The sequence below is a fragment of the Myotis lucifugus genome, unplaced genomic scaffold (genome assembly GCF_000147115.1).
Source record: "Myotis lucifugus unplaced genomic scaffold, Myoluc2.0 scaffold_199, whole genome shotgun sequence".
Classification (NCBI taxonomy): Eukaryota; Metazoa; Chordata; class Mammalia; order Chiroptera; family Vespertilionidae; genus Myotis; species Myotis lucifugus.
Window position 1 is genome coordinate 25728 of NW_005871247.1, and position 24872 is coordinate 50599.

General features: G+C 48.1%; 1 protein-coding gene across 1 annotated transcript; it reads left to right on the plus strand.

Moving 5' to 3' along the window:
• Nucleotides 1–4550: 4550 nt before the first annotated feature.
• LOC102435979 (phosphofurin acidic cluster sorting protein 2-like) lies at nt 4551–8063 on the plus strand. The gene is made up of 5 exons (XM_006097367.3): nt 4551–5119; nt 5277–5278; nt 5680–5862; nt 5944–6063; nt 6553–8063. Exons 1-5 carry the CDS (start codon nt 4566–4568, stop codon nt 8061–8063), a joined length of 2370 nt encoding a protein of 789 aa, XP_006097429.1. The 5' UTR covers nt 4551–4565.
• The last annotated feature ends 16809 nt before the right edge of the window (nt 8064–24872 follow it).

Consider the following 24872-nt stretch of genomic DNA (forward strand, 5'->3'; position numbering starts at 1 on the left):
TACACATAATTTGAATTACTCTTTTAGGCAGAGAAATACAAGATGATTTTTATATAAAACTTTCACAAAATTTTATACCCTACACCCCCTTTTACAAACCTTTCCTCAACTTTCACAAACCTTCTTACCCATTCAGAAATAACTATCCTTAGAGAAACTTACATTTGCCCTTTTCCTTCAAATAAGATTCTCCATACCTCAAGCCTTCTATTGTCACAACTATATAATTTCTTCCAACTTAACTGGAACTGTTAACTCTTAGGAGCCTTAATTTCCAATGATAAGCACACAAGTGAACAACCAGCATTCCTTAGATTGACAATGATGAACATATTTTAATTACACTCTTACATTCAAAAAACACACCTTCAACAAAGCACAAAACATTACGTCAACAGCTCCAAATCCATTTTACAGACCGTCTGTAATAAAAAACCCAAAAGCAGGTGAACTTAAGACTTGTCTAGAATCAATATGTCAGTATTTCATTTTGTTTCAAAATATGTAGATATTTAATAACTTTCATTAAAACTTACTATGTTAGAAAGAAATAGTTGAAATAAGCTAAAGTGATTTGTGTAGGTGGGTAAGGTATTATTTTTCTATTGGGATAAGACATATCTTCCAGAGATTTATATTTTAAAAATGGCCAAGAGGAGAGGTCTTGGTGAACTCGGGTATTTTCACTTCAAAGGTTCTGGGACTTTGGTTGCATGAAGCCAATTATCTATAAGCCTCTGAAATGAATAGGGGAGGTTTGGGGAAGGTAAAGGGACTTGGTGGCCTTTGAATTGCTTCTGGAGGCAAACCTCTGGTCCTGTGAAGACTTCATTTGTAAAACAAGGATAGTCATTTGCAATACCTCAGGGACTGGGTTGCCACCCAAATGTTGGCAAGGGACTGACAAATTCATTCGCCCATTTTTGGATGGTTTCTTTCTATTTGGGAACATTTTTCTAGTTTCCAGAAAGCACACACCTCTGAGAGGTATAAAGGCTTTCAGAAATATGAATCCTCCATCCGTCTCCCCTGGGAATGGCAACACAGGTCCCGGCTGCAAGGTAGTCTTAAAGTTAATGGTGCCAAACCTCTCCATTACCCACTTTATATTGCGACCAGGTAGGTGGTGTGACAAAAGAAGATTGGATTCTTTCTTGAGGCACTCAGGGTCCAGTTTCTCCCATTTGGTGAATATGGACCCCAAAAGAGAACTCTCAAGTCACTGTGGGCTGGTTTTCCATCTTTAGACAGACATATGAGCAAGCCTAGTGTTAGCGGCATGTCTGCATGTCTCTGGGCTGTTTGGGGCCATTCTGAGTAGGGTGGGTACCCTGTTAAGCCACCTCTCAGGCTCTCGTGGAAGATAATGATGAAGAAGAGATGATTAGCAAGCATTCGGTCAGTACAAGGTTAGTTTCCTCCTGGAAGGTCCCTTTAAAATCATTACTTTCCCTTTTGGTTCAGTATCTCGTTCATTTATTCTAAGTATATATGTTACTATTCTGGAAAAAGCATATGTCAGCATCACTGATTTCATTAAAAAGAAAAAAAAAACCTCACTCACTTAACAGGTGAATTGAGGAAGATTTGATAAGCAAACCATATATATTCCCATAACATTCCCGAGTTGGAAGGAAACAGGTTTTGATTAAAAAACAGACATTTGTAGGGAAGCTTTATTCCAATGGTGAAGCAATTAATTGGGTGTGGTTAAGAATAAATAAAGTAGCTTCAGTATATGCAGGGTACTTAGTGTCAGCTCCCCCTCCCCCTTTTTTAAAAATAGATTTTTATTGATTTCTGAGAGGTAGGGAGAAGGAGAGAGAGACAGAAACATCAATGATGAGAGAAAATCATCAATTGGCTGCCTCCTGCATGCCCCCTAATGGAGATAGAGCCCGCAACCTGGGCATGTGCTCTTGACCAGAATCAAACCTGGGACCCTTCAGTCTGCAGGTGACGCTCTATCCCCTGAGCCAAACTGGCTAGGGCAGTGGCTTCCCTTTTAATGATAATTTAAAATTCTCCCAAAGTATCAGTGAGAAGGAAAAACACGCTTGGAGCAGCCCTCTGCTTGTTTTTGTTGGTTTCCTTTTTCTAAATCCTATTTCAGTTTCCTATATCCCTAAAGTGTGGAGGCTTCTCTATAGGAGCTTTCTATACACCTTATTTAGTAATTCTCTTGCTTTTGCTCCCACAAACCAGGAGTATATTAATTGCAATAGGTTAAAATAGCCAGGATTACATGTTCTATCAGTTAATTTTCTCTGTGAACCAATCAGGGCCATTAAGAAAATGGAGAATGTTTGCTGATTCCTCTCTGGCTGAGAGCAGCTTTTCTCCAAAGGGAGTTGCCAGAATTCCTCTTCTCATTTTCCCTTAAGTCAGTAGGGAGGGGGAGTGGAGGGGACAGAAGGGGAAAGAAGAAGGGAAGGGAAGGAACACATCTGGACAAGGAAGCTCAGAGAGCAAAAGATATAGTGGACGTGCTATAGAAGGGGGAGGATGGGGTGTTAGCATGTATTAGCTTCAGGAGAGTTTGAAGATAATCTCTGAAGATTCTTGTTCATTTATTTTTTAAAGAGAATTTATCTGTGCTTCTCCTTAGAAGTTTCTAATTTCCAAATCAAGATATGCATCCCATTCACTCAATTGGTTTAATTTTCAGGCCGGCATTTTTCTAGTTTTTTGTTTGTTTTGTTTTGCCGGCACAAAATTAATTTAGGCACCCAAAGACAAATGTATATTGGCCATTTTTTTAGTTGATATTTTCTAGTTAAATCTTCCTACATTTACATTTCTGTAAAGCACTTGCAAGTCAAGGTATCCTATCAGGAATATTAATGAGGGCTGGAGTCTGGGAGTTCCGAGCCATGAAGGCACAACTTCCCTTATTAATTATAGGTGTGCTTGTTGTGGTGGTTTTTATTGTTGTTTGGTATCTGCAGAGTCTCCGCACATTTTCTAGGAGTGTTATGTAGTGGGTTAAAGTTTGTTGCTTTATGGGTTGAGCTGTAAGATGCTCACTCCCCTGGAGTCTCATTCAACCTTCTTATGTGCCTCAGTTTCTCTCCTTGCTGACTACAACAACCAGAAGGGCTACCAGCGGAGCTGGACTGCACCTGATTAGTGCTCCCCCTTGAAGAGCCAATTAGTTTAATTGCAGTTGTGTGGGAATTTCCATATGGGGCTCCTGCATGTCATGAGGAATGACCTCTGACACACCCACAAAGATCATCTAAGAACATCTGAGATTCTTGCAGGAAGGAGGATTTCCTCTTCATCTTCTGAGCTGAACAAGTTCAGCCCTCACTTGTACAGCTAAGGTGTTTGCCCAGACTCTCAAAAGGCAAATCCTATAGAAAAGCCAGGGGTAAAAACCAGTCCCACTTTCCCTCCTGTCTCTCCTTAGCCTGGAATCTATCAACTGGTAACCTTTGTTCCACCAAGAGTATTACAAAATATGGCTCACATAAAGTCAGCAGCACAAGCAAGGGAAGGTCCTGAGTCCAAGAGACAACTCTCACAAGTTCACCGGACAGGCAGGGAACTGGTGCATCAATGGACCCTTTGCTGGATGCCAGCACCAGGTGTAGGTCTGCAGGGTGGTGCTGGGTGAGATTTTCTGGGATCCTGCTGTGTTGTGCCAAGTAAATGTCAATGTAAGAAGCATTCAAAACTGTGAACAATTGTTGAGATTTTATCTGAGCCAAATGGTCATTTGCCTTGAATCAAAATCTCAATGGATTGAAATAATGCTCTGGAGAATGGCAGTTTTCACCTTATTTTAGATATTACAATCAGAAGTGGAGATGTATTGGGTTGCATGAAATCCATTGGTGATAGATTGGATTAAAAGTACAATGACAGACACATACTTCTTTCCCATAGGGGGATATAGGATAGAACAGCCAACAATGAACTCAATAACAATGAGGGGATTTGTGGTCTCCACAGAGCACAGAGTGTCCAAAAAAAGGAAAATTCCTTTGACATTCCAAAGCTATGTTCTTGTAGATTCCAAAGGACAGTAGAAAGTCTCTGTTAAGGTAAAGAATGACCTTTTTTAGAGAAGATTCCAGCCTAGGTCCCAGCAACCCACCATAAACAGCTTTTAGTTAAAAAGTTTTAACTTCAGAACATCCTTTGTGATAACTTTAGGTCTCTGAGTTTAAAAGACCACCACCCAGGCCTTCCCTGACCTAATCACAGGTTAGCAAGTGGCCACTTTTTGTGTGGCCGCACTCTCCTTCGATCACTCATGCCCCACTTCTTGCCACCAATCATGTCCCTCCTCTGTCCCACCACAGGAGGAAAAACCATCAACCCTGAGTAGGAAAAGGACCGGTAGGGTGCCAGCAGCTGCAGCTTCCTCACGAACTGTGGGCCTGGCCAGCACGTCCACGGTGCCCAAAACACAGGTCCCCCAGAACCTGTTTGCCACCTGGGAGTTGGACTGCTCCAGCCCCAGCTGCGTGCCCAGGTGGTGTAGTCTCACTTTAAAGAAACTAGTGATCGTCAAGAAGCTGGCCAAGGACCTCAACTCTGTGGTAATTTCCGTGAAGATGCGGGACTCCAAGGGCATCCTGAGGTCCCAAGAGATTGTGCTGCCCCGCGGTAGACCAGTGCAGACCAACCTGGCGCTGACCTTCTCCCTGCAGTACAACCACTTCCTCAAGGGAGAAGGGAACAAGCTACTGATCATGCTGGAGCAGAGGAAGTGCTCTAAGAACAGAAATGTCCTGGGCTACGAGACACTGGCCACTGGTGCCATCCATATGGCTGACGTCATGCAGCGAAACCCCAAGTGTGGCCAGATGGTGAGCCTCTGCCGCAGCATCAAGGAACCCTCCACTACTGTGGCCGAGATCTGGATCTCCTCCCTGTGCAGTCAGCCCATTGAACACAAGGACAGTGCCATGCAGGTCAGCCGTAAGGCCAAGTCGGGGGGTAACTACCAGGGGCAGGATGAGTGCTCCTTTTCTGAGCTGCAGCCCAGCTGCAGGGGAAAGCACAGACAGGACCTGCACAAGGATGACTTGGAGAAGGGGAAGCCAAAGAAGCAGCGGCAATCAATACGAGGGAACTTGAAACAGAAAGTCCTGGCGCTGTTTCACAGGTCCAAAGGGTCAGAGAGGGACCTTCGGTCTGACATGAGGGGGAAACGCAGGAAAAGTGACCCATCCATGGAGGAGGATGAGAGCGTCCTCAGCATCCCCAGGCCCAAGCTCAGGCCATACTTCGATGGCCTGTCAGACTCCAGTTTGCAAACAGAGATGTGGGGCAGCCCCAGTGACAGGACCCAAACAGAGCCTCTGAGTCTGCCCCACACGCCTGAGAATTCCTGGGCCCGGGGAGGCAAGCAGCCAAGTGAGAGGGACAATGAATTTGTGGCCCACAGCACACCCACCAGCAAGGTGGACAAGATCCAGATCTCCTCCCTGTCCAGGCCACCCATCCACCATGAGGACAGCGCCAGGCAAGCCAGTCCCAAGGCTGAGTCCTCGGACAACTACACTGAGTGCAAGTGTGAGAGCTTCTGCTCGCAGCTGGAGGCCAGCTACCATACCGCTGACCAGGAGGAGGATGACTTTGATGAGGGGAATCTCATATTCACAAGGAGCACCCTGACCAGGCAACAGAACTACCACCAGAAAGTCCTGTTATGGCTGCACACAGTCCAAGTGTCGGAGGAGGTCCTGGACCCTGAGCAGGACCATGGGGAGCATGTCCCGGAGGTGGAGGAGGACCTGGACCTCCTGTATGACATGCTGCAGAACCCCAGTGACAGTGGCCCAGACACTGAGGACGATGGCAGCGTCCTCAGCACCCTCAAACCTAGGCTCAGGCCATACTTTGAAGGCCTGTTTAGCGGCCCAGACGTGAAGGACAATCACAGTGTCCTCAGCAGCCCCAATCCCAACCTCAGGCCACACATGGAAGGCCTGTCAGACTCCAGCTTGCAGATGGAGATGTGGGGCCTCCACAGCCCCAGGATCCAAAAGAAGCCTCTGAGTCTGGCCCACCTGCCTGAGAATACGAGGGCCCCGGGAGGCAAGCAGCCAAGCCACAGTGATTCCAAACTTGTGGCCTACAGAACACCCACCACTAAGATTCGAATGGCCTCCCTGTCCCGCCAGCCTATTGATGATGAGGCCACTGACATGCAGGCCAGCACCAAGGCCCAAACCTCGCATAACGACTTCGCCGGCACATCTGAGAGCTGCTTCTTGGAGCAGGCGGCCAGCTACAATGCCGTCCACAGGCAGTCCCAGGAGGACAAAGGGAATGTGATAGTAAGAAGGAGGGGCATGACCAGGCAAGAGAATTACCACCAGAAAGCCGTGGCATCTATGCTCATGGCCCAAGTGTCAGAGAAGGTCGTATCCTCAGAACAGGCCCTTGTGAGGCATGTCCCCAAAGTGGAGAAGGCTCTGGACCGTCGGTGTGACATTGTGGTGAGCTCTAGTGACAGTAGCCTGGACATGGAGGAGGATATCAGTGTCCCCAGCACCCCAAAGCCCAAACTCAGGCGATACTTTGACAGCATGTCAAGTGATAGTGGCTCTGACTCAATGGCCCACAGAATTCGCTTCCCTGGGAAGCAGCTGGCACAGCTGGAGGACAACCGGGAGGCAGGGTCCTCCGCCCAGCATTGGTTCACCAAGAAGCTGCCATCCATAGCGCGCTTCACCAAGTCTCTAGTCATGCCCTCCAGCAGGTCCAAGAGGAAGCAGGCTGGCCGCCGGGGCTGCGACACAGCCCTGAATGAGTGGGTCAACAGACTGGACAACGAGAGCCCAGACCCACAGAGCCAGCGGCAGATCCCCAGGAAGCCCGTGTGTGACCAGCTCCACAACATCCTCATTTCCCAGGACAAGATGCCCGAGAACATCATCCTGGTCAACACCTGCGACTGGCAGGGCCAGTTACTTTCGGACATCCTGCAGGGGCACACGCTGCCCGTGGTGTGCACTTGCTCCACAGATGACGTCCAGGAGGCCTTCAGCATCATCGTGTCACAGATGCAGAGATACTGCAACTGCAATTCCCAGGCCCTGACGCCTGTGAAGATGGCGGTGGCAGGGGCACAGCCCTACTTCAACGCTGTGCTGCGGGTCTTTGTGGAGCAGCTGTCCCAGCAGCCACCCCAATGGCTAGAATACATGCGCTTCCTGGTCATCCCGCTGGGTTCCCACCCCTTGGCCAGCTACCTGGGCTCCATGGATTGCCGCTACAACAACCTCTTCCAGGACCTGTACTGGCGGGACATGTTCAACAACCTGGAGTCCCAGAACACCTTGCAGGACACACAGGACGTTGTGTTGAGAATCTCTGAGTACGTTGCGGGGGCCAACTGTGTCTACCTGCTGCCCATCGCAGAGGCCATGCTCATGTCGAAGCAGCAGCGCCCCAATGAGAAGTCCTCACAGAAGCTCATCCCCTTTGTGGGGGCAGTGAAGGTTGAAAGAGTGGAACCATCTGCAGCCATGTTAGCAGACTCAGATGATGTGCTCCCCTCATGCTCCAGTGAGCTTCTGTCCCCTACCAGGAAGGCCTCACCCAACACACTCTCCCCCCCGTCAATGAGTGGGGGCCTGTCCTCCACCAGCCAGAGTGTCCATGCAGAGATGATGGAGCTGCAGGTCGATTACTGGACAGCAGCCCAGCCAATAGATACGAAGAGAGTAGCAGAGAAAAAACACCTACCTACCAGCAAAAACACACTCAAGTGCTTCTTCCAGTCTGTCCAGGTCAGCAGGCTGCCCCGCAGTGGTGAGGGCACAGCAACACCTGCCATGGCCATGAAAGTGGTCACCAAGGAGAGGAAAAAGAAGGCGCCCATGAAAACCAAGGACGAGGATGTGGAGTGCAAAAGCCAGTGCATCCAGGGCATTGGTCGCCTGGTTTGCAAGGCCAAGCACCAGCAGAGTATGCTGCCGGTCGTCATCGATGGCGTGGAGTGGAATGACGTGGCGTTTTTCCAGTTGGCAGCCCAGTGGTCCTCCCACGTCAAGCACTTCCCCATCTGCATCTTCGCACACAACAATCCCACCTTCTAGCCCTGCCCCTCCCCCTGCCCTTCACTCTGCCTTGGCCAAGCCCAGAAGGACCCAGCTGCTTTTCTGTGAACAGTTCCGTTTACTATAGACACAGACCCTGGAAACCCATAAAGAAACCATTTTGAGTTCCAATGTGCTCACAGCCTGGAACCGAAGGGGGTTGCCCCTCACTGGGAGCTCCTCAATGATCTGTTCAGTAACCACAACGCTCTGGCGGGTGGGAGTCAGGAGGGCAGTGTTGAGCTGGAGCATCATGGAAGGTGTGTTTTGGCCTCAGGATGCCCAACATTCTCAGTGAGAAGGGTTCTGGCCTTAAAGACCTGCCCTTCCTGGAAGCCAGGACTCTGCTTCCCTGGGAGACAGCTCCAACCTGTGCTCAGCCTCAGAGCTCGGCAGACAGAGGTCAAGGGCTAGCCTCTGATTGCAGCATTCTGAGCACAACATGGAGGCCAGTCAGCCCAGCCAACTGCGAAACAGCTGCCAACCAGCCAACTGGTCCAGCACCACCTACTCAGGGTTACCAGTGAACTTCAGCCTCACAGGCAGGAAGAAAAAAGACCTGTATGGTGCACACTCGCTAGACAAAGTGGTCGATTACCTGAGAAGGGAACCCATCTTCGATCCTCTCTGTTACTACAGAACATTTGCTACCACCCAACAGCTGTGGGACCAATTCTTTACCAGGTGAGCCCCTCCCCCTCCAGAGCACATGGCCACCAGGTCACCTGTTGGCTGTTTGCCTTCAGGTCACTAAAACTCCCTGAGTGTTTGTTCCTCTGAAACCTCGGTGAACCCGGGAGCAGGTACCTAGGATTCTTGTAGTGCCTTGCTGGGGTCCTCCCTGGTAAGTGTTCTCTGGGAGCCTAGACAGTGGAGAGGTCTGCTGGAGGGGCGATGATTGAACCAAGTGGTCATTTTCTCTCCCTGTTGAAGAAGCCACTGCCAAATTCGTGATTCTCTTTGGGGCCTTAGGTTTAGCTCTTTTCTAATATTACAAAGAGTTTGGCGATACTATTAGGGGTCTCTGTCCCAGGTGAATCCAGACTAGAGATGCCAGGGGTGAGCAGTGGGGCCCAGGGTCACCCAGCAATCTGAGATGGGGCTGGTTTGGGCTCATTCAATCAGCGCATATATTAGAAGCTCTGCCAGGTACAGAAATGTTTCTAGGCACTGACCATAAGCCAGTGCTCAGAGCAGACACCAAGCCTGCAGTCCAGAGCTTCCTTCTGGTCGGGAGCAATTCAGTCACACTAGGCTGCACAGGCTCGTAGTGTCCACAGGACACCTGATGTGACGTCCTCCTGGCCTCCTCTACTTATGGCTGCATCTTCGCGTATTGTGAAGAGGATGGTAGACCTCTGTTCAGCAGAAAACGTGAGTCAGTTTCGGGTCAGATCCATGAGGGGAGTATGGGGACTGTGAATTCAAGATGCTGGCAAAACCCTGGATCCCACTCATGGTGGCATTTCTGCAAGAGGACAGAGGTCTGATGGCTTCCCTTAGAAAAAAGGACAGGAGTCAGAGAGCTGTGCAAGTGGATATGGGTGGTGTGCGCAAGTGGAGAGGTCAGTGGACAGAGAGCCCTTCAGACAATTCATAGCCTTCCGCTCCTAATCCCACCCAGTCTGCACCCCTATCCCGGCACCTTGCTCCCTAATCTGGTAGAACCTCCTCAGTGGCAGCTTGGTGTACCCCGCCCTGTGGGAGTTGAGTTTCAGTGGAAGGCAAAGAACCACACAGGACAGCTAGTGAATTAGGCAGCATGTAGGTGCAGGAGCCAAAGTTGGAGGTGATAGGAAGGCCCTGGGGTTCGTTTGTTTGTTCATTGGTCAGTATTCCTGAAGCACCTACTCTGTGCCAATGAGTGACATGAACAGGGTGGACACCAGCCCTCTCAGTTCTAATGGGAGGGAACAGGGACACTGAGAGAGCATGTCAGGTTCCCCTGAATTAGGGGGCAGGTGGTTAACTCATTGATCCAGAGCTGTCAGGTGGGAGGGCTTTCTGCCAACCATTCCTGGGTGACCAGGCTCATCTCTGCCAGGACTGCCAGACTGAAGGTGGACGAGGAGGAGGTCTGGCTTCTGGATGAGCAGGAGGAGCAGGCACAGGACCCCAGGCTCTCTGAGTGGTGCAATGGGAGGGCCGTGTGGAAGGGAAAGGCAGGCCTCACATTCTGCTGCTCACCTATCTCTCTCCCCAGGGCCATTTCCTGCATGCTGAGCATCTGGCTGGACCAGCACCTCCAGAATTTCCCAGCCTGATGATGCTGTTGGCTGCCATAGAGCTCAACCTGCAGTCTCCTACCTGCCAAACCAGGCCCAGTGCCTCCATTCACAGCGGGAACACCTGAGCCCACTGAGGCCAAGACAAGAGGAGGTGGAGGCCTCCGGGGGTGGTGTGGGTGAGTGTGCCTTTGGAAGGCACACACAAAAGGCAGTGAGGGTGGTAACATGTCCTCTTCTTGCATCTACAGAACCAGCTCCAGAGCAACAGCAGGAAAACCCTCAAGAGGCACTGCCACCCTTGTGACCTCTCCAGAGCCAGAGCCGGATCCAGACCCAGCTTTCACTGAACTTCAAGAGGCAGAAGAACCACCTGCAGCATTTGAGCAACTTACCCCAGCTTCTGCGCAGCCTGTGGTGCCAGATCCCGGGCCAGAGCGCATGTCAGCAGCCATGGCAGAGAGGGCACCCCCTACCCCGTTTAGATGCAGTGTTAAAAGTTTTCTGTTCATGTTACATATGTTTATAATTTTACTATATTTTTATGATATTTAATAACATACAGTGTACCGGGGAGAAAATATACTGAAATACTCGTAAACATAAACTTAATTTAGAGTCTATAAAATTTAACCCTAAAAACCCTCAAAGCTTTGAGCAATTCTGTTTTTCTGGACCCTGACCCACCCAGGGAGAACTGTCCTCCCCTACTCCACCTGCCCTTCCTGGAGCCAGGCCTCTGCTTCCCAGGGTGCTGGCTCCACCCTGTGCCAGGACGCAGAGCTGACCTCCCATTGGGGGCTTCCTAAACCTAACATGGAGGCCTGTCAGCTCACCCCTGGGCCTCCATGTTGTCCCCAACATCACTCACTCAGGCTTCCAAATAAGCTTGACCCTCACAGGGCGAAAAAAAAATAAAAATAAAAATGGACATGTAAGGTGCAGACCTTCCAGGAACAGTTCATGGAAAAAGTGGTCAAATACGTGGTGCCCAGCTTCCTGGGCAGCGTCCCCACCTTGGTCCGCACCCACCCTTCTGTGTTAATACAGAACTTTTGGGACTAACCAACGTGTGTGGGACCAACCATGTACCAGGTGAGCCCCTGCCCCTCCACAGCACAGTGGTCACTCAGCCACCTGCTTGCTGTGAGTCTCCAGATCACTGCATCTCCCTGAGTGTTTGTTTCTCTGAACATGGGGAGAGCCTAGGCCCAGCTTCATAGGGTTATTGTAGGGACTTGGGGTGGAGGGAGGGGGGTTCCTCCTGGGAAAAGGCCCGCTGGGAGCCTGGACTCTGGAGAGGTGTGCTGGAGGAGCTGTGGTTGTTCTAATTGGCCATTTTCTCTTCTTTTAAAGAAACTTCTGCCTTATTTGTGATTCTCCTCAGGCCTTAGGCTAAGCTATTTTCTCTTTTGATAAAGATGTTGGAGATTCCATTAGGGGTCCCTGTCCTGGGTGAAGCCAGATTAGATATTCCAGGGGTGAGCAGGGGGACCCCAGGCTCACCCAGCTATCTGAGATGGGGCTGGTTTGGGCTCATTCATTCAGCAAAGGCCCTGACCTCAGGACTGCACTCCAGTGCTTCCTTCTAGTCAGGAGTGATTCAGTCACACCATGCTGCACAGGCAGGTAGCATCCACAGCACAGCCGATATGACTTCTTCCTCAAAGTATCTCTGATCTACATGTATTGTGAAGCAGAAAGTGGATCTCTGGACCAGCAAAAAAATGAATGGGCTTTGGATCAGAGCCTTAAGGGGAGTATGGGGATTGTGACTTGGAGAAGCTGGCAACAGCCTGGAACCCATGCCTTGTGAGATTTCTGCAAGAGGGCAGAGGTGTGAGGGCTTCTGCTAGAAAAAAAGGAGGGAGTCAGCTGTGCATGTGGATTTGGGTGGTGTGGTTTGGTGGGGAGGGCATGTGCCTACACACACAGAGAAGAGCTCACAGAGGCTGGGCTTAAGCAGGAGCACAGAGGCGCTCAGGTCAGTGCCCAGTGGCCTGCAGTCTGGAGGTTGTCCTGGGGTGGGGCCTTGAATTGGGACTTCAGTGATGGAGATGGGAGGCTTCTTCCTTGGAAGGCACACAAAAGGCAGTCATGGTGGTAACATGTTCTCTTCCTGGATCTACAGAAGCAGCTCCAGAGCAAGATTCAGAAACAACTAAAGAGGCAATGTCTACTCTGGTGCCCTCTCCAGAGCCAGAGCAGACTCCAGGCACAGCTGACACTGAACTTCCAGATGCGGACCCACCTGCAGCTTGTGAGCCACTCGCCTCAGCTCCTTCAGAAGCTGTGGTCCTAGATCCTGAGCCAACTCGTGTATCAGCTGCCACAGCAGATGGGGCTCCTTCCCCTCCTTTATGTGAAGTTTTAAAATATTTTTGTTTATCATATATATGTTTATAACTTTACTGTACGTTTCTTATACTATTCAGTAACATACAGTCTAATTAAAGAAAATGTAATGAAATATTCTTAAACATAAATTTAATTTAGATTCTATAAAATTGAACTCTACAATCCTTCAGAGCCTTGAGCAAGTCTGTTTCTTCTGGGCCTGTGTCATGTTACTATGAGTCATAGATTGGGAAAAATTAGTCTCTCAGGAGCCATCTGCTCTAAGGATGTGATGTTCTTGAGGCCCAGGACAATGGGACTTTGGGGGAAATTGACCCACGAGCATTGGGGAAGGGACCCTTTATGTCAGGGCTGCCCCTGGGAACCCACATTTTGTTTGACTTCATCTCCCACCAGCACATGGATAAAGCATGGCCTTAAGCCCCCCCTGCCGTACATGTTGCAGAATGCTGTATGGTTTAACCAGCAGCAAGCAGTTCCACCACCCTGACTGCCACCTGCACCTGAACAGAAACTCCACCCTGCTCCATGCGTATTGAATGGCATTCTGAGCATCTCCTCTGTTGGCCCACAGCACTGAAGAGGGGACAGGGAATGTCCCAGGGCCGGAAGTCCACACTCATCTCCTCCACAGGCACCACTTCCAAATCTCCTCTGGGGTCAGAGCTTCTCTCTTCCCTTAGACCCTAGGCTCTGGTTCAGCTGGGCTTTTTCCTGAGGCTCTTCTGTCTCACCAGAGCCCATCAGCCATTCTTTCTCATGCCCCAAAGCTGAACAAGGTTGTGGAGACAGCCTGGCTTCTCCTTTTACATCAACCCTCCTCAGTGCTCTGAACCACGCTGGTGAGGATGGACTAGCAGCCTTGTACAGCACCCCGCCATGGCACAAGCTACATGACTCAGGACAAATGGGCGTTCACTGTGGACCACACCCAGGGTCCTTGCTCTTTAGGAGATCAGCTCTGTTGGTTGACTCGGAGAGAAAGGAAATCTGAATGGAGTCTGATGAGACCTCCCACTGACCCCTGAGGATCATAAGCACTGAGAACCTGATCCCATCACGGGGACATTGCACAGGCTGTCTTTAGGATGTGATTTCTAAACCAGACAGATCAATGAGTACTTGTCTGCCCTCTTCATCTTGATTTCACAATAGCAGTCCATAAAGGCTTGTGAAATTAAATGGAGGTCTGGAAATCAGGGGGCAGGTCTACCTTAGAGGTCCTTGGTGATGCCAGTGCACTTGCACGCACTAGCAATGGCCCTGGTGAGGCAGCCACCTACCTTGCGTGGAGCGTCTCCTTACCTTGGAAGCTCAGAATTGTGTTCTCAACAGAAGCTGTTTCCAAACCAGCCCAATCTGCGATAGCTCAGTGACCCTAGGGCTCCACTGCTCACCCCAGGAATACCTGATGCAGATTCACCTGGGAAGTGGACTCCTAATCGTATCCCCAACCTTTCTATGAAATGCGGAAACAGCTTAGCCCAAGGCCCCAAAGAGAATCACAAATTTGGCAGTGGCTTCCTTAGCAGGAAGAGAAAATAACCAACTGGCTCAATCACAGCCCCTCCAGCAGACCTCTCCACTGTCTAGGCTCCCAGAGAACACTTACCAGGGAGGACCCCAGTGAGTCCCTACAATAACCCTATGAGCAAGCTCCTGGGTTCACCGATGGTTCAGAAGAACCAACACTCAGGGAGTTGCAGTGACCTTAAGGCAAACAGCCAACAGTTGGCCTGGTGATCATGTGCTCTCAAACGGGAGGGGCTCACCTGGTAAATAATTAGTCCCAAAGCTGTTGGGTGGTAGCAAAAGTTCTGTAAGTATAGACAGGAATGAAGGTGGGTTCCCTCCTCAGGTATTCTACCACTTTGTCTAGCCAGTATGCCAGGGCCATGTGCACCATACAGGTCAGGTTTTTTGTTTGTTTGTTTGTTTTTTTCTCCCTGTGAGGTTGAAGTTCTTTGGAAATCTCAAGAATGTGGTGCTGGGGCCAGTTGGCTGGTTGGCAGCTGGATCCAAGGGCAGCTGGATCCAAGTCCTCTCTGTTTTGCTCAGAATGCCAACTATCAGAGGCCAGCCCTTGACCTCTTGCCACTCAGCTCTGAGTCTGGGCACAGGCTGGAGCTGGCTCCCCAGGGTAACAGATTCCTGGCTTCCAGGAAGGGCAGGTTCTCAAGGCCATAACCCTTTTCTCTGGGAATGCTGGGGATCCTGAGGCCAAAACATATCTTCCATGATTCTCTAGCTCAACACTACCCTCCTGACCTTCCACTTACCAGAGCATTCTGGTTATTGAACAGAGCAGTTAGGAGCTTCCAGTGAGAAACAACCCCCATACGTTCCAGGCTCTGAGTGTATTCGAACACAAAACAGTTTCTCTTTGGGTGTGTCCAGGGTTTGTGTCTGTAGTTCACAGAAAAGCAACTGTGTTCTTCTGGGCTTGGCAAGGGTAGGGTGAACGGCAGGGACAGAGGCAGGGCTAGAATGTGGAATTGGAATGTCCAAAGATGTAGATGGGGAAGAGCTTGATGTGAGAGGACCACTGGGCTGCCAGCTGGAAGAAAGTCACATCGTTCCACTCCATGCCATCAATGATGACTGGCATCATTTTCTGCTGGTTCTTTGCCTTGCAAACCAGGTGACCGATGCCCTCAATGCACTGGCTTGTGGACTCCACATCCTTGTTCTTGGTTTTCCTGGGCGCCTTCTTTTTCATCTCATTGGTGACCACTGTCATGGACATGGTGGGTGTTGCTGTGGCCTCACCACTGCGGGGCAGCCTGCTGACCTGGACAGACTGGAAGAAGCACTTGAGTGTGTTTTTGGTGGTAGGTAGGTGTTTCTTCTCTGCTACTCTCTTTGTATCTATTGGCTGGGCTGCTGTCCAGTAATCCACCTGCAGCTCCATCATCTCTGCATGGACACTCTGGCTGGTGGAGGGCAGGCCCCACTCATTGACAGAGGGAAGAGTGTGTTGGTTGAGGCCTTCCTGGCACTAACAACACTGGAGCATGAGGGGTCCACATCATCTGAAATCTCCTGACATGGCTGAAGATCGATCCACTCTTCCAACCTTCATGGCCCCCATTAAGGGAATAAGCTTCTGTGAGGACTTCTCATTGGGGCGCTGCTGCTGCTCATTGAGCATGGCCTCTGCGATGTGCAGCAGGTAGACACAGTTGGCACCTACTCTGTGATTCTCGACAAAACGTCCTGTGTGTCCTGCAAGGTGTTCTGGGATTCCAGGTTGTTGAACATGTCCCACCAGTATTTGTCCTGAAAGAAGTTGTTGTAGCAACATTCCCTGGAACCCAGGTAGCTGGCCATGGGGTGGGAACCCAGCAGGATGACCAGAAAACGCATGTAGTCCAACTATTGGGGTGGTTGGTGGGAAAACTGCTATCAGAGCTTGGGAATTGCACTTGCAATATCTCTGCATCCAGGAGATGATGATGCTAAATGCCACCTGGACATCAACTGTGGAACAAGCGCACACCACAGGCAGTGTGTGCCCCTGCAGGCAGTCTGAATGTAACTGGCCCTGCCAGTCTGAGGTGTTGACCAGGATGATGTTCTCAGGCAGCTTGTCGTGGGAAATGGGGATGTTGTTTGCCTGGTCACTCATGGGCTTCCTGGGGATCTTCTGCAGGTTCTGTAGGTCTGGGCTGTCATTGTCCAGGCTGTTGAACCACTCATTCAGGGCTGTGTTGCAGCCCCGGTGGCCAGCCTGTTTCCCCTTGGACCTGCTGGAGGGGATGACTGCAGACTTGGTGAAGTGCACTATGTATGGGAGCATCTTGGTGAACCAACCCCAGAAGGAGGACTCTGCCTCCAGGCTGTCCTCCAGCTGCTCCCCAGGGGACCGAATTCCTTGGGCCATTGAGTCAGAGCCACTGTCACTTGACATGATGTCAAAGTATCACCTGAGCTTAGGCTTTGGGGTGCTGGGGACACTTATATCATCCTCCATGTCTAGACTACTCTCGCTGGAGCTCTCCACAGCGTGATACCAAAAGTCCAAGGTCTTCTCTACTTTGGGGACGTGCCTCACCAGGGCCTGTTGTGAGGATACGACCTCCTCCAACACTTGGGCCATGAGCATGCATTCCACAGCTCTCAGGTGGTAATTCTGGTGCCTGGTCATGCATCTCCTTCTTACTATCAGATTCCCTTCGTTAAAGTTATTCTCCTTATGTAGTCCCATTTGTTTATTTTCTCTTTAGTTTCCAATGTCCTAGCTGTATCCGTGAAGAAATTGCTTTGGCGTATGTCTGAGATTTTGTTGCCTTTGGATTCTTCTGGTATTTTTATGGTTTCCTATCGTACATTTAAGTCCTTTATCCATTTTGAGTTTATTTTTGTGTATGGTGTAAGTTGGTGGTCTAATTTCATTTTTTGCATGTATCTGTAATTTTCCCAACACCATTTATTGAAGAGACTATCTTTACTCCATTGTATGTTCTTGCCTCCTTTGTCAAATATTAATTGAGCATATTGGTTCGGATCGATTTCTGGGCTCTCTATTCTATTCCATTTATCTATATGTCTGTTCTTGTACCAGTACCAGGCAGTTTTGAGAACAGTGGCTTTGTAATACAGCTTGATATCTGGTATTGAGATCCCACCTACTTTGTTCTTTCTCAGGATCGCTGCAGCTCTTCGGGGTCTTTTTTTATTCCAGATTAATTTTTGGAGAGTTTGTTCTAGGTCTGTGAAGTATGCCATTGGTATTTTAATGGGAAGTGCGTTGAATTTACAGATTGTTTTGGGTTATATGGACATTTTAATGATGTTGATTCTACCAATCCAAGAACATGGTATGTTCTTCCATCTGTTTATGTCTTCCTCTATCTCATTTTTCAACGTCCTGTATTTTTCTGAGTAGAGGTATTTTACCTCTTTATTTAAGTTTATTTCTAGGTATCTTAAATTTTTTTGGTGTGATGGTAAGTGGATTTTGTTTTAGTCTCTTTTTCTGTAAGTTCACTATTGGTGTATAGAAATGCCATAGATTTCTTGATGTTAATTTTGTATCCTGCTACATTGCCAAATTCATTCATTAAGTCTAATAGTTTTTTGATGGAGTTTTTAGGGTTTTTTATGTATAATATCATGTCATCTGCAAATAAGGACAGTTTTACTTCTTCTTTTCCAATTTGGATGCCTTTTATTTCTTCTTCTTGTCTAATTGCAATGGCTAATACTTCCAGTACTATGTCGAACAGAATAAAAAGCTTCTGCACAGCAAAAGAAACCATCAACAAAACAACAAGAAAACCCACTGCATAGGAGAACATATTTGCCAATGTTATCACCAATAAGGGTTTAATCTCCAAAATTTATAGGAAACTCGTACAGCTTAACAAAAGGAAGATAAACAATCCAACAAAAAAAAAATGGACAAAGGACCTAAATAGACACTTTTCAAAACAGGACATTCAGAAAGCCAAGAGACATATGAAAACATGCTCAAAGTCACTAATCATCCAAGAAATGCAAATCAAAATAACAATGAGATACCATCTCACACCTGTCACAATGGCTATCATCAACAAATCAACAAACGACAAGTGCTGGAGAGGATGTGGAGAAAAAGGAACACTCGTGCACTGCTGGTGGGAATGCAGACTGGTGCAGCCACTATGGAAGACAGTATGGAGTTTCCTCAAAAAACTAAAAATAGAACTCCCATTTGACCCCGTGATCCCACTTCTAGGAATATATCCCAAGAAAACAGAAACACAAATCAGAAAGGATATATGCACCCCTATGTGCATAGCAGCACAATCCACCACAGCTAAGATCTGGAAACAGCCTAAGTGCCCATCTGTAGATGAATAAATTAGAAAAGTGTGGTACATCTACACAATGGAATAGTATGCTGCTGTAAAAAAGAAGTAATTCTTACCATTTGCAACAACATGGATGGAACTGGACAGTATTATGCTAAGTGAAATAAGACAGTCTGAGAAAGATAAATATCACATGATCTCACTCATTTGTGGAATATAAAGAACATCATAAACTGATGAACAAAAATACATACAGAGAAAAAGAAGCATCAAACAAACTTTCAAACTACAGCGGGAAGGCAGGGGAGGGTTTAGGGGGTAAGAGATCACCTGAAGGACTTGTATGCATGTGTATAAGCATAACCAGTAGACACAGACACGGGGGGCGGTGAGGGCATGTGCTGGGGGGTGGAGGAGGCTGGGGGGAGGTCAATGGGGAAAGGGAGACATATGTACTACTATTTGTAATACTTTAAACAATAAAAAAATGTTTCCACCCTTCAAAAAAAATGACTGAAGTTTAACCTATGAAATTACTTTGGGTTTTATTACACCTATGGTTTTTAGGGTTGTTATGGAGGTTGATATGGTGATTCAAAGGAGCACAGATCAATGATATGTGTGAACTATTTGCTTCATAAAAATGTCCTGCCCTTGGGTCTGGAGAGAGTGGTCAAATTCCTGACCACTCCATTTTCAGGCCATCAAAGGCTCCTGGGTAGTCCAGCTGCTCATTCTGGCCCTGGGCACACCTGTGTGGTTAGAGAGAAGAAGTGGTCAAGAGTATACCGTGACCACACCTCATTGGCAAACAGAAGGGAACCTGGGAGCAACTCAGAACTCGACCTCCTATGGCTTATGGAGGAAATTACCCCAGCACACTTTCCTAGTTGGAGGATATTCATAGCTAAAGGTGCTGTTGAAGCTGATTCCGGCCAGTGTTCACCGGCCAGTGTTCACCCGCCAGCAGGAGTCCATTAAGCATTGTGGTAGGTGCTGGCAGCTAGACCCTACAAGAGCTTGCAATCTCATCTTCTGAAAGTGTGTCCCAGTCTTTATGAAGAGAGGGCATCTGCAATGCCCTAGGGCAGTGGTCAGCAAACCACGACTCTCGAGCCACATGTGGCCCCTGGCCCCTTGAGTGTGGCTCTTCCACAAAATACCACGTGCGGGCGGCACGTACAGTTTGATTGAAACTTCGTGGCCCATGCGCAGAAGTTGTTTTTCGGCCTGGGCAAGTCTATTTTGAAGAAGTGACGTTAGAAGAAGTGGGGGGTGTTGGTCAGTTGGGCGACAGGAGACATGGCGCAGGCAGGTCGCGAGATACGCAGTGCGGGGAAGGTGCGTGTGATTCATGCACCAGTTAAGTGAGCCAGTCAGTCAGCAGTCTCATTGTGCAGTGGTTAGTGCTAGTTGGGTTCGCAAATCGTGCGCAGGTGACAAAAGTACCTACTCAAAGCACAAAGTTACCTGTATTTTTCCAACCAGCTGCAAATCCTACAGGTATTTTTGTCATCAATTTAAGAATTGTAATTCTTTTGTGTTGGTGGCTTTATTATTATAAAATGAAACATTTTTTTTTTAGGTGCCCTGGTTGACATGGCTACAAAGAAGAAGCAAAGAAAAATGGAAGACGAAAACTGTGAATTTAAAGTTGAATTTAAAGTTGAATGTACCTACCTGTATAGTTTAAGTTTAAAAAATTTGGCTCTCAAAAAAAATTTCAAATGTTGTACTGTTGATATTTGACCCTGTTGACTAATGAGTTTGCCAACCACTGCCCTAGGGAGACCCCTCCTTCTTGAAGAGGCCAGTCATTACCCCACAAAGAGATATGTGTGGGGAGTAGAGTACAACCATTGTGTTCTGAGACTAGGAGCAGTGATCCTTTGAGTGGGTAATCTCTGTTCTCCTCTCCATCAGTTAATTCTCTTGTTTCACTAACAATAATTAATGACCAGAGCATTCTATGAAAAAAGCAAGGCTGAGGACCAATTTGCTAATAGCAACCCCAGGTTCAAAAACCCACTGGGACAGTGAGAGGGTGCCCTGCTAGCACCTTCCTGGGTAAATCCCCTCTGCTTTGTGCTCGGCGAGCTTTTATTCACAGAAACCACAAACATCCTTGATTTACAGTTACAAGGGTCTAATCAGGACCTTGATACGCAGATGTCTGGGAGTAGGAAACTTGGAGTTATGCCTGGTTATCTATCCTTGACCCCATCCTGGTTAAAAAAATTTTTACTGACATCAATTCATTACACTGAGACTTGTAGATCTGAGTTGGACCAGCATGTGGGGCTAGACTTTCACAGATCTAGGGATGCCGCTTCCATTGCAGCAGAGGAAAGGGGGAGGAGAGGCTACAGATGCTGGCACCTTTGTAGACTGGCCATGGGAACATCAGGGAGTTCCGAATTCGTGGCTCTCCTTCATAGTAAAGCATGAGTCAAGGTTGTGGAAGTGAGAGGTGTAAGAGTGTTGAGGACTGAGGAACCTAGTTCTTGGGGAGGGAAGAGAGGAACACAGCATAATGACAGTGCAGTGGCAGGGTCCCGCTGAAGGGTACTGATCCTGAACTTACAGTGGCACTCCTCTTTGTGATTTTGCTCCAGTAATTCTTGCTTTTAGATGCAGGTTCAGGGAAAGTGAATGGTGGGGGTCACTTAGGGTTCTAGGGTTGTCAAGAGAATGTGATAGAGGTTAGAAAGGGCAAGGGGGCTGAGGCCAGCTGCAAAAGAAGGATGTTTGTGGTGGGCCATGGAGTCTAAAAGGGACAAAGAAGAAAATGAAGACAGGAGGGAAAGGTGGCAAAGAGGAAATGGTGGAGAACAGTGCATTAGAGGCCCATTGAACCCGAGGCCCTTTTTTCCAAAGGGCATTTAAGCAAGTGATCCATAGGTGTAGTCAGAGAGTAGGATTATCAATTCATGGTTTTGGAGATAGAGTTCTGGTGAACTTAAAATCCATGTGTGAGGAAGGAAATTCTGATACATTCATGGAACTTGAGGACATTATGCTGAGAGAAATAAACTAGACAAAGGACAACTGCTGAATGATTCCACTTACATGAGGTACTTAGCAAAGTCAAATTCACAGAGACAGTAGGTAGAATGGTGGCTTGCCAGGGGCTGGGGAGGGAATGGGAAGTTATTTAATGGGGACAGATGATCAGTTTCGCAAGATGAAAGAGTTCTGGAGGTGGGTGGTGATGGTGGTTGTGAATGTGCTCCATGCCACTTACAAATGGTTAATGGTAAGTTTTATATGTTTATTTTACCACATTAAAAAAACAAAAACAAAAAAAACATCAGGTGTGACCCCAGGGTGGGAGGCTGAGGAGAAGGGCCTCAGCTATGAGGTGGTGAAGGGAAATTAAGAGGTGGAGGTTCTGAGAGCTGGGGTGGAGAAGGGGAGGCTATGATCCAGGGGCTTCAGTCTTCCTGGAGCAAGGGGCATGGTCGGGAGGCTGGCAGAAGATAGCCCGGAGGAGAGGAGGAGGTGGCATTGCTGACTGGGATGAGCATCAGGGGAGCAGATCTGACAAGATGGGGGGGTGCTTGGCAGTCTGGGTATTTTAGAGGGAGTGAGGAGCCTTCCACTCCACCTTGGCTCTGAGATACACACATGGCAGAGAAGGAAGAGAGCTGGTTGAGAGGTAGCAGGAGAAGCACAGTGTTGGGGGAAAGCCACATTCCTGGTAAGGCAGGGAAGCAGGGGGAACTATCTAGAGGAGACAGACTATCGGACGTCCTAGGGTGCACAGGGAGGAAAGGGGTGGTGGTGGTGGTTGCAGAGTGACTGTTTCAACAGGGAACTTGAGTTTGGGAGACGCGCAGGGCGTCAGCCCCAGCCTCCTGATGCTGAGGTGTGGATAGGGTTTGAGGCATGACAAGGTGTGCTGCAGTTCCTGGAAGCAGGGTATGTGATGGTGGTGCCTCTCCCACTCAGCTCAGATATGAACTTAGACACAACAGTTTCCCAGATAGCCAACCCAGGAACTTCTTACCAATCCTGACTTGCTCATTTTATGGACAAAGAAACTGAGGTTAAGAGAGGACAAATGATTTTCTCAAACCAACCTGGGACTGAAAATTCAGATTTCCTGTTTTCCACTTGGCTGTGGAATGTCAGTAGCTCAAGGGCCCCAATGGGGTACTGAAGAAGGGTTGAGCACCACAAGCTGCCCTACAGGGTTAGTAGTAAAGAAGGTGTGGCAGGAAAGCAACTCATGGAAGGAGGAAGGGCGGGAATGAGAGGGGAGATGAGTGAGAGGCCACAGGAGACCCAGGCTGGACCCATGCCCTCTGATTGGCACTTGAAACTGTGGAGCAGGTGAGACAGGCACCCACCTTCCCTCTGCCTCCCAGGAAAGAGCAAAGGCCCTGTTCCGTTCCCAGCACCAAGTCACTCTGACAAAGAAGCAACCCTGTTCTGTTAATAACTGAGAAAGCCCAAGGCCTACCAGCAGAAGCCAGCTCCTTTCCCTCCAGGTTGGAGATTTAAGAACCATGAAATGAAACATAAGGAAATCTCTCTGGGGGGATCTTCAGCAGTGGAGGAGGGCAGTTCGGACAGGGTACTTGGGAAATTTTATATTTATTGTTGGGCCACATCTGAGATAGATTGTTATAATCATCTATGCCCTCCAGCTATAAGCAGATTCTGGGTTTCTTGCATTTGTGAAATGTCTTGGTCACTGGCAAGAAACATCCCTTGGTTTATCTGTTTAATCCAGATCCTGCAGAATTGACCCCATGGGTGGAGAGCCATGGGGAGTGTGACATTTGGGAGACACCCCGAGCCCTGATCTCAGGGGTGAGCTGGACCAGGGCCTCCTCCCCCAGTCTGTCTTTATTCCATTTGTTTTCTAGATCCATACGAGTTTATCTGAAGAAATCTGGGGGAAGCTGCAGAGTCTTTTCAGAATACAGAGTTGGGGGAAGGTACCTGGGTTCTCAAATGCTCATCTGGCAAATACTAAGTATGCTGTATCCAGTGGTGATGCCTTTGTTCTAAGGGGCTAGATACTTCCTGTCTCATCCCCTAGCATTGTGTTATGAGCTGAATCATTTCTGTCCCCCACCCCAATTCATAAGTTAAAGTCCTAACCCCTAGTAGCTCTGAATGTGACTGTATTTGGAGACAGGGTCTTTAAAGAGGTCATTAAAGTAAAATGAGGTCATTCAGGTGGGCCCTCATCCAATAAAACTGGTACCTTATAAGGAGAGGAGAAAGGACCCAGGCATGTACAGAGGGAAGACCCTGTGAGGACTCGGGGAGGAGAGGCCTCTCCAAGCCAAGGAGAGAAGACTCAGGAAAAACCAACCCTGACAACACCTTCATCCTGGACTCCCAGCCTTCACAATTGTGAGAAAATAAATTCCTGTGGTTCAAACTGTGAAATATTGATATAGTTGAAGCCATTTAAAAATAGAGCTAGGGAAGCCTTGCATATCTTACTCCTCCAACCTTTGGAATGTTTGAACTTGGAAAAGTAATCTTTGGACTGGGCCAGACCAACATTGTGTTTCAAACAACTGTTTGCAAGTTACTAAGGAAGCAGGCATCCTGAGTACTGGACTGCAAATTAAAGGCATTCTTTAGATTTAGCATCACCATGTACAGCTAAAGAATAACAGCTTAATAGCACCTTCAGAAATTTTTCCTTTATTCATGTAATTATCCCCCTTCCTTTTCCTCATAAAGACCCCTTGCCTGCACTCCCGAATCAAAAGACTATTTGGGTTTGAAGAGGTTCAGTACAGGCCTCCTCAACATGTGCCACTTTGGCATGTAAATTATTTTGAGCTGAAGGTAATCAAGATCCTGCAGTTTCATGAAAAATGTTTACCTCTCCCTTACATAATTTACATTTGGGTCCTTGCCCAGAATAAGTTACCATCAGAAGTAAATATTCAAGACCTATCTAGATAGTAGGGTGGGGCAAGCCTCTAATTACTGAACATATGCTCTTCTTATTATTCTCCAGTGAATGACCTTCCTCCTCTCTGAAGCCCCAAGGCGCCTTACCTCATCCTGAGCTCCGAATGCCAAATATATAATTTTCCTTTTCTGTCTCTGAAACTTTCATGTATGTGGGGTGTCTGGTTCTCCCAGGTATGCAGTGTTCCCATACATATGTATGGAATTAAATTTGGTTATTTTCTCTTGTTAATCTGTCGCATGTTTATTTGAATATTAGACCAGCTGGAAGAACCTAGAAGGGTAGAGGAAAATTTCTTCCTCCCCCACAGGTTTCTGCCTGAATCAGTGTTTTCCAAATAGCTATCCTTTTTTATCTCAGATAAACACCGGTTGCTTCTCAGTTTGGTCTTTTACTTTCAGATTAACAAAACCAGCCAATCCGTGTATTTTGTTATGGTAGCCCAAGCAAACTTATACAGCGTATCTAGGAGCAAACACCTTCT